Source organism: Phyllostomus hastatus, unplaced genomic scaffold (genome assembly GCF_019186645.2).
Source record: "Phyllostomus hastatus isolate PE091 unplaced genomic scaffold, TTU_PhHast_1.1 phas_scaffold_317, whole genome shotgun sequence".
Lineage (NCBI taxonomy): Eukaryota > Metazoa > Chordata > Mammalia > Chiroptera > Phyllostomidae > Phyllostomus > Phyllostomus hastatus.
Genome location: NW_025334023.1, coordinates 20,593,070 through 20,603,523, shown reverse-complemented (window position 1 = coordinate 20,603,523; position 10,454 = coordinate 20,593,070). Strand labels below are relative to the sequence as shown.

The 10,454-nt window shown below is 37.4% G+C and overlaps 1 protein-coding gene across 1 annotated transcript; it reads right to left on the bottom strand.

Annotated features, from left to right (window-relative positions):
* Nucleotides 1–267: 267 nt before the first annotated feature.
* MMP7 (matrix metallopeptidase 7) lies at nt 268–9,322 on the bottom strand. Its single transcript, XM_045818103.1, has 6 exons — nt 9,165–9,322; nt 6,397–6,623; nt 6,163–6,311; nt 4,214–4,342; nt 2,508–2,669; nt 268–571 (listed from the first exon to the last, which is right to left on the bottom strand). Exons 1-6 carry the CDS (start codon nt 9,270–9,272, stop codon nt 555–557), a joined length of 792 nt encoding a protein of 263 aa, XP_045674059.1. The 5' UTR covers nt 9,273–9,322; the 3' UTR covers nt 268–554.
* Between the last annotated feature and the right edge of the window lie 1,132 nt (nt 9,323–10,454).

Below are 10,454 nucleotides of genomic sequence, written 5' to 3'. Positions count from 1 at the left end.
AATTCACATGCATTTTGTGGGAAGAATTGGATTTTCCAGAATATTTAGAGTAAGAGCTTGTGCTAAAGGGTAAGTGGCACTGAGTGTAACTTCGGGCTACGCTAATGAACAAACAGGGTGGGAGCTCTCCGTACACACCTGATGATAGGGTCAGGTGCAGCTGAAGACCCACAGTAATGTGGTAGGTTGTTTTTTTAGTCTTAGTCTTTGAATTCATTGTATGACATGTTTTCTTTTGACATAGAAACAGTACTCCTAAAATGTAAATCATTTTCCTATGAAATAAGATTTTATTTGTTTATTTAACATTCACTGACATCTTCTAAGTGTAAGTCGCTTGAAGAGAGAGACAAAGAGGAGTAAGACACACTTGTGCCATAAAAAACTTATTTCCAGAGGAACAGAGACATGCAAAAACCAACCATAGTACAAGGAAATGTAAAATAAGTGCTCAACGGGGTGCAGGAACAGTGTTCTCCGATTCGGGTTGGCAAACAATGGATTAGAATCCAATGAATGAGTGAGTGTTCTCCCAAAAGTTTCTAACTCTTTCTTCAATCACTTCTCTCCCCTGTTAAGAGAGAAAATAAAAATAATTTTAACATGATATAAAATACATAAAAAGCACACTAAGACTATAAAAACTCAAAAAAATGTCTTAATTGTGTATAATTTATCATCAACCCATCGTGTTTTCTGTGCTTGGAACAAAGGTTTTGAAGAACAATCTTCAAAGGCCAAGAAGGCAGTTTTGTGTGGAATGTAGGTCTGGGGTCAGGTATCGGCCATTTTACCAGCTCTATAATCTTGGGCAAATTACTACTTAGCTTCTTCTAATGTTATATTACCAATCTGTAAAATGAAGATAATAACAACGCATTGGATAATTTTACATCCATGAGTTTATTCACCTTTTTTAAATTTATATTTTTGGCTCATATCGCTTCTTGGATTAATAAACTTCCTAAATTTAAAACCCATAATTAAATCTTACTTTCGTTTGTCTAGAAGTTACTGCTTTTTGACTTTGGCTAGAGGCAGGCACCTCATCGGCCTGTTTTCTTCTAATTTGTCTGCCTCAGAATCTTTGTAAGGCCCTTCTAATTTTCTCAAGGTTTCGAGGTAGTTATGCACACTGCAGAGTATTCCATGGTTTTATATAAGGGAACATACTTTGTTCTCTTTTTCTTGGCAATGACTTTACCAACAATTTGTAGGGTTTAGCAGCTCTTTGAGTCAGAACTTTAATGTACAGTCACATGGCATTTCTCAAAATGTGTTCTCTGAAAGACTTCTGGGAGGCCTCAATGGGTGTTCCATATAAGTGATAATAATTTAGGAAGCACTAAGATAAGCAAGAATTTTTTAGGTACTCCTTAAATATCCGATGCACCTGAGATACAATAGGCAGCGTTTTTGAACTTGTTTCTCTGCAGCATTCTTATTTGGAAATTGTCTTGTAGGACTGGCATTTAGGAGCACGATTTGGGAAATGCTGACTGGTGGTAAATTCTAGATTAAACTGACAGTGTGAGTGCATTATCTTATTAGAATATTTTTCTCCCAAGGACATTATTGTATGGAAGCACATTCATTGCTCTTCTGATCATTCAGAGGTTCTTAAGTGAAGTTTTTGCAGTATTCTTATCATCCTGATATTTCACTGGAAAGGTTTGATTTGTATTCTCCTTTCCAAAATGCTTTTAAAACTTACTAAATAGTAATAGGCAGAGATAGGTGGGAGAAAGAGTATGAAATCCTACAGCCCTAGTGTGGAATCACTGTTCAAGCACTGGGCAGCCATGTGACCTTGCAGAGCAGTCCATTACGCCTTTTGAATCGTACTATTCTCGTCTCTACTTAGAGACATGGTTTTTCTCCTTGTCCTTTCATTTTTTTTCTCATCAGTACAAATCAGCTTATTCTTTTAAACTATATTTGGAGCTTGACTAAAACAAAAAAGTGTAGATTAGGACATAGGATATTCATAAGCATCGTGACTGGCAATTACAAGCAGTCACTATCAATGATTTACCCCTTTCCCTACACATATCCACAAGCAGGAAAAATTAGGTCACTTTTAGTCACCCAGGACTGAATCTCTGAAGTAGGAAGCTAAAGAGGAAGGTGTTCTGTTTCTCAGCCCCTTCCCACAGTGGGACTCTCCTAAAGTGTTTGAACTGAGCAAGAAAGAACAGTGAATGGCAGCTTGAAAAAAACAACAAACACACACACACACACACACACACAAAATCTTATAGTGTCATTTTCATAATTTTGCCAAATGATACTCTATTACTGAAAACTTAAAATCAATATCCTCAGGATACAAAATAGTCTGGGTAAATGTGCAGTATCTAAGTTCTCAAATTTCTCCCCTCAATAGGCTTTTAGTGTAAGTTCCAGTGTGTTTTTCCAAGTGAATATCCATTTCCCAGTCTTTCTCCTTCAAGCCTACTCTTCGAAGGTAATGTGAAATCCTCCTTATTTGAAACCATAAATATTACCATATAATTTCTGAATTCCCTCAATATCATCCTGTGAAAGCCTGAAATCCTCAGAATCTCTGTTTTCATAGGTTGGATACATCACAGCATTAGGATCAGATGAATGACCGAGACCCAAAGAATGGCCAAGTTCGTGAGTAGCAGCATACAGGAAGTTAATTCCTACAACCAAAGAGTGACATACAGTAACTATAAAAATACCTACATATGGAATAGAGCATAATATATAACAAGAATACTAAATAACTATAAAAATACCTACCTCTTTAAATTCTCCATAATTTACTTATTTGTTTCTAGGCTTTCATAAGAGGACAGGAAGGTTTAGAAAGACAATAGAATAGTGGTGTTTTAACTTTATCACTACATCTATTTTTTTAAAAGTAGTTTTTCTGTTTATTTGTTCCTTATACAATTACTCAAATAGCTTTCCTCTCCCCTACAGAGGAGGAAAGCAAAGGCCTCAGAAACATTAAGGTCTGGGTTTGAAACCTAGCTCCCCCACTTATTAGCTAAATGAGTCTGGGCACATTAATTGATATTACTGAATCTCATTTTCTCATTTGTTAAACACAAGTAATAATTCCTACCATGTAGATTTTTCAGAATAATTAGAGTTTCCCAATATCTGAAAAACAATGGCTGATCAATAAATAAATAAGACTTTGAATAGCAGGAGAAAGAAAGTTGGTTTTGCAAAAGCAAGACTGACAGGCAGGATCTCTAGGAAATGCTAGGTTTTGTGTTTTATTTATTGCATTGTATAATATATATGCTTTTCTCTCTGTCATACTCATAGAAAAGCTTTGCAAAGAAGAGGAGGTTGTGAGACTGTGAATTTGAGTTACCAGAGTCCCAGTCGCAGTGCAATAGATTGTAGAAAGCTGCCTTTAGCCTATCTTGAGTGGAAAGAAATAAGAATTAAAAAGATACATAAGATGTGAAATGGAGACAGTGTCATAGTTTCATATAGGTTAGATTTTCACAGCAAAGTGTCAGTATAGTGATGAATTTCCACTGCCAAGCACAAATACTAATTTCCCTTTTTTAAAAATTATTTCCAATTAGAATTATTTATGCCAGATCTTTTCTCCATTAGTTTTCTGATGTCTATAATTTCCTACTTTGAAAAATGATGAATATGGTGGGCTGGGTTATGATGTGAGTTCTTTCTGAACAATAACAAATACTCACAATTGTACATCATTTTTACATATCATAGCATGGCTCCTCTTTTTTCTTCAATTAAAAACAAATTTTGGGGAACCATAAACCAAGAAGTATAATTTATTGAATTATTAATATTTTCCAAAAACTGTCATAAGCAATGTATAAGCATTACCTCGTTTAACTCAAACAACACCCCTGTGAGGTGGGAATTATTTATAATCCCATTTCATAGATGAGGAAAGAGGGTCAGAGAAGTTGAATTACTTTCCCAAAGACACATAGGAAGTGATTCGATGAGGTGCAGCAAAGTGAACCCAATGTTGCTTGACTCCATAGCCTGAGCTTCCATCGTCTGTGTATGTAGTATTATGAGGCTATTAAATACAATTATGAATTTAAAGAATGTGGTACAGAGGTTGGCAGTTATCAAGGGTTCAATAATTATTACTAGTCAAAGGAAATATTAAATTAAAGCTAGTATAAGAAGTTCAGGATTTTAAAAAGGATGTGTAGCAGAGAGAGATGAGATGCTGTACCTATACTGCTACCATCGGTCCAGCGTTCATCCTCATCAAAGTGGGCATCTCCTCCCAGGCCTGGTCCCGGTGCAAAGGCATGAGCCAGTGTGTTTCCTGGTCCATCAAATGGGTAGGCATCCCCGTGAGCTGAAAGAAAAAAAAGGATGATTGCCCTTTGCGACTGAATTTACTTTTAGCCATTTTAGTTTTGGTTTTATACAATTACTGAGGCTGGAAAGATGAGCCTAGTCCAAGAAGGTAACACCGTTGTTACCAGCAGTCAGGTGCTTACACAGGTGGTTTGAGTGTTGGTCATAGGCACTTTTTCTGTCGCAGAACCAATGCTTATCATTGATACCCACTACATATTGAAAGCTTGATGGATATGGGAATTTAAATACATTCCCATCTAATTTATGGTTGCTTCCAAGGTTTCTCACTTTCCTTGGCCAGGTGGTGGCAGAATGGAGGATGAGTTAGAACTGTGTTCAACAAGTAACGTGTATTCCTGTTATAGTATAACCTTTCTTAAAAACATAGCTTAATCTTCATTGGCACAGAAGACATTTTCTTGGAGAACCATGCTAAGGTGTCTTAAATGGATTTGAATGGCTCTTTAAGTTGTGATTTGGATATTGGGCCATATTGTTTATGTGTTCTTGAAAAACATGGAATGGCCCTGACTAGTGTGACTCGGTGGGTTGAGCATCATCCTGCAAACAGAAAGATTGCTGGTTTGATTCCTGGGTCAGGGCACACGCCTGGGGTGCAGGCCAGGTCCCTGGATGGAGGCATGAGAGAGGCAACCAAGTGATGTTTCCCTCACACATCAATATTTCTTTCCCTCTCTTTCACACTCCCTTACCTTCTCTCTAAACATAAATAAATATACTCTTAAAAAAAACCCCAGAAAATAAAATCATTGAATTCCATGATTAGTGCTTTCTGGAAAATGTTCTTTGGTGTTACTAATATTGTGGCTGAAGTTCAGTTTCAGCTAAATTCACAGCACCTAGACATTTCAAATATTAGTACAGAATGAAAAAGGCAATATTTTTCTCTAAATTTGTACCATAAAATGCTAGTAATTAATAGCAGTTTATGTATATGGGTTATGCTTCCTTAAGCCCTTTAATATGAAAGTTTTATATATTTTTTTGTTTTTATCCATGAAGGGTGTTGGCAACAGTCCAGAGGGCTGCCTGCTTCTTGGAGACCACTTAAGGTCTTGGGAAGTTGTAATCTTTTTTCTTGGTTTAATGTTAATGTTAGATATATTTTAAATTGTTCCATAAATATATATGTGTGTGTGGATGTCTGTGTGTCATGACTAATGCTACAAAATGGAGGTGGGTAAACTTTTTCTGTAAAGGGCGAGACAGTGAGTAATTTAGTGGGCTTGACCGTCTCTGCCATGATTACTGAACTCTGCCATGGTAGCCCCAATGCAGCCACAGATAATAGGTAAGTAAAGGATTATGGCCATATTGTAATAAATATTTACAAAAACAGGTGTGGGCTGGGTTTGACTCATAGGCCACATAGTTTACCATCCTCTGCTATAGAAAGGGACTCTTAATGTACTAGTAAAAGTGAACTAACATCTCTTCCTCCATGTATGTATATGCATATATATTTGTTTAATAATACATATCATTAAATATTTGTAAATTCTGAAGGGAGGAAGGCACAGATATGATGAGCAAAATAGCTCAGAGGATTAGCTTAGAGCACAGGTGGCAACACAAGGCCTGCAAGCCTAATCCAGCCCTCCATCATGCTTTATCCTGCCCGACACCTTGTTTCTACCTGGCGGCAGTGCCAAGCTCCATGCCCCTAGTTAAGGCGTAGTTATATTTATACAGTCCTAAAATTACATTTGGTCCTTTGAAGGCAACTGGGAGGCTGATGAGGTCCCCAGTGAGAATGAGTTTGACACCCCTGGCCTAGAGGAATCCCTTCCTTACCTCCTCTTGCAAAGCCAATCATGATATCAGCAGTTCCCAATCTAATTCTCCTGAAGTTCAGTGGGATCTCTTTGCTCCACAATTCGAAGGCCTTTGCTACCAACTGATTCACTTTGAACGGTGGTAAGTCTCGAGTATATGACATGATCCTGGTAGCAAAGAAGAAAACAATGTTTGACCTCTTAGGAAAAGGGCTTTATTATTTTTGCCTAAACAAGCCAAAGCAAAACTAACCTGTAGGTGACTACTTTGGAAGTCCATTTTGGGCTGTCTGGGAATAGTGAGTATGCTGCAACATCTGGCATTCCACATCTGGGCTTCTGCATTATTTTTATGATGTGGGAGTTTAATATTCCAGTTATAGGCAGGTGAAAGAATTTTTGCATCTCCTTGAGTTTGGCTTCTAAACTGTTGGCATCCCTTGTTTTTGAGTCATATGGATAAAATTTCTTGAGGTAGTTCTATTGGAAAGAGAGTAATTGATCTGTAATCCTTGTTTGTTGTCTTTTATGTCAGTAGTCTGCACATCTTTGCCTCTATACCTATGGACTCAAACAGTGATTTGAAGACACAATAATTACAAAGTCACCAAGTAAAATAACTGTGCATTCATGAAAAGAAAATTTAGTATTGGCAATGAAGTATTGTCATTCCAACTTATGAGCAAAAGGAAAAAGTCCCTCCATTTTTCTTTAATTTCATTAACTGTTCTGGAGAAAGCTTCCGTACACTTTATATAACATAAACTTGTGTGCAATAGCCAATCAGGAAGAGGGACTAGTATGTCTCCAAGGGGCACAACTGAGACCTTCCCTGGCATCAGAGACTGTCTCGGGAGATCCAAGTCACCCGGCCCCTTCTGAGGATCTCTGGAGATCTGGTTCCAGCTCAGGTTCAAGGGTGTTAAAATTTTAGTTCTGGGAAAGGATAATATGAAATTATTTAGTTTAATGTACATATTCTCCATGAGGAAATCTAAGCTCATAGCAACTAAATAACTTCTTTGGGATCACATATTAAATTAGTAACAGAATAAAAAAATTAGTAGCAGAACTGGCCCTGAGTTTCCTGACTGCCAGTCTTGTGCTCTTTCTACTGTTAAATCTCAGAAGACCCCACTGGGAGGCTGCAGGACAGAGCAGGTCTCCCAGGTGTATTCCCTGCATAATCAATCCCTGGGAATTTCTTAAAGAACCCTAGTTTCTGAATAGGATAGCTGCTGTACTAAATAGGAAAAAATAAAAAAAGTGAATGAAATAACAATTGCAGCAGCTCCAGCCTCACAAGAACTTTTATTAAGCACTTACTGGTGGCAAGGACTGTTCTAGGAGCTTTACATATTTGTCTCATTTAAACCTCATAATCACTCTGTGAAGTAGGGACAACATTGTTATTCCTATTTCATGTGAAGAATCATGGCCCAGAAAAGCAAAATAACTTGCACAAGTTTATCCCATGAGTAACTGAAGGAGCCAGTATCTGAATCAGTATGTGTTCTGATTCCAAAGCCCACCTCGTTAGAAGAGTGTGTAGGGCTGTATAATGCATAATTATATTGTTGAAATGATTTAAACATTGTCTCATTCACTGGCAGTTTAATTTGGAGTAGGTCAATTGGTAACTTGTCTCAGAACCTCTTAGGAGTATACACTTGACCTTAGAAATATTGTGGTCTGTCTTCCTGTTACCAATGATTGCATTTTATTCAAAACAGCAGCTACTTATTGTTCATCCATGACAGTTAGGAATTAATCTCATTTAAAAACAAAAAATTTATTTTATCCATTCCAGAGCTACAGGCTTTACAAAGATACCTTCTGGAAGAAATCTTTACTGCATCCTTGAGGTAAATTTTCTTGCCTGGGGTTAAACCTAGCTAACCTCTCTCTAGTTTATTGGTAACCTGCACACTAAGTAAAGCTTAGGGATTCAATACCCTTGCAAGTGCACTCCTTCTGGGTAATCTATTAGGTGGAACTGTATGAAATGGCTGTTTTGTAGGTAAAAAAAATAGAATATCAGTAATTTCATATGATCCAATCTAACATTTACTTTTAAAAGTCAATGTACAATAAAACCCAACTTTTCTTATGCTTAAAGCTTCAATTTATAAATAATATGTACAAGTAAACACTTCATTATTTTACCAAATAATAATTATTTGTACTTATTAGGCTGCTTATGAAGTAATATATTGGAAAGAACATGACTTTGAACCAGAAAAAATTGTCCTTGACGCCTATCAAAACTCATTTTTGATGTGCCACCATTAACAAGTATGTGAATCAACTTAACTTTCGTTCCTATTTTTCTCAAGATTGAGCTGAGGGTCAAATGACATAATGTATATGAAGTATGTTATAATTGTTACACACATGATAGTTGGTATTGTTATTACTTCATTTATTTGCTTTTTCAGAATAATCCTGTGAGATATAAACACGTAATTATTTCCACTGGACACTGAGAACACAAAGTCAAAAGTTCACGCCTTGCACATCATCATGCTTCAAAGTGGAGAGGTGTCCCTTCTGCCCTTTTTCTGATTTCCAGTCTCTCCATTACACATTGTCCTCATTCTAACAGGCAGCACTCTGCTCTTTATGAAAAGAATCTGGTTACACTAAATAGTGACAACCTCAATTTATTAAGGAGGAACAATATTTCAGGTGCTGTGTTAAAGGCTCCACTACACCCCCGTTTGATTGATACCATGTTAATATCCAATTTCCAAATTAGTAAACTGAAGCTCAGAGAAATTTAATAGTATTTCTATGCTTTAATAGTATTTCTAATAGTATTTCTAATAGTATTTCATCTACATAGTGAATGGAGGTGGAACTTAAACCTAGTTTTGGGAGGCTCTAAAGCCTGTTCTTAATAGCTACTTTATTAAAACATAGATTGCCTTTATAATAGAAAAATTACCAAAATTGGAAAGCACACTTCCTAATGCTGATGGCAAGACCATGGAGCCCCAGGTGAGGGGGCCAGTGACATACCTGAGCCTGTTTCCACTGTGGCTCACTCACGCCTCCTGCCTCCGGGGGAAGTGGCAGAGCCAGGCTGCTGGGCAGCAGACACACAGCGCACAGCACGGCCAGCTGCATCGCTGGGTCCAGAGATTGTTTTCAGATCTATGGTTGGTTTAGTGTTTTTTTTTCCAGAGGCTGGAGAAGTTTATATAGCCTCTCAACCCTGAATGTAAAAATAGGTGACTCATTTGAATGTTTTCTTTCTTATTAGTGTCTACAGAACTTTGAAGTGTGTGTTATTTTTCATTAATGACAATGAGGAAGTATTATGTTCTTATTGGCAAAAAGCACACAATGTATTTGTCTTTGGATTTTTTTCCCTGTGTGCTGTATAAATTTAATCCACAAGAAAACACATTTTATTTGCCAGAATCAAATTGCTACTCAGACATATCTTCTTAATTTAAAATTTTGGGGAACATCATTTCGGGCATTACCACATATCTTAAAAGAATTTAAAACATTGAAATGCATAGAACAGTATGTAAAAAACATGCAAACAACCAAGTAATTATTAAGTGAACATTCTGTAACAGGCACAAAAGTCATAAAGTAGAACACTGCTGGCACCCTGTGTTTCTGTGGGGAATGAGGGTGGGAACAGCAGAGGGAAATGCTGTGCTGTGACGTGGGTCAGTGGCCAACGTAGAGCCTGTGCTCCATTCCCTCACCTTCCAGGGACCAGGGACAAGGTCCAGGGACCTTGATGGAGCACTAAGAATTCCTTCTTTCTTCCTTCTTTCTTTCTTTCTTTTCTTTCTTTCTTTCTTTCTTTCTTTCTTTCTTTCTTTCTTTCTTTCTTTCTTTTTTAATTTATTCCTTTTTAGAGAGAGGGAAAGAGAAGGAGAAAGAGAGGGAGAGAAACATCCGTGTGTGGTTGCCTCTCACACCCCTGTACTGCAACCCAGGCATGTGCTCTGACTGGGAATCGAACTGGTGACCCTTTGGTTTGCATCCTATGCTCAATCCACTGAGCCACACCAGGGCCCTTTTTCTTTTTAAATCCTCACCTGAGGATATGTTTATTGATCTTGGAAAGAGAGAGAGAAAGAAACATTGATATGAGAGAGAAATATCAATCAGTGTTCTCCCATACCTGCCCCCAGGGATTGAATATGTAAGTTAGGTATGTAGTATGTAGGTATGTGCCCTGACCAGGGATCAAACCTGCAACTTTTTGGTGTGCAAGATGATGCTCCAATCAACTGAGCCACCCAGCCAGGGCAAAAATTCCCTTCTTTAAGTCTCTTTTTAATC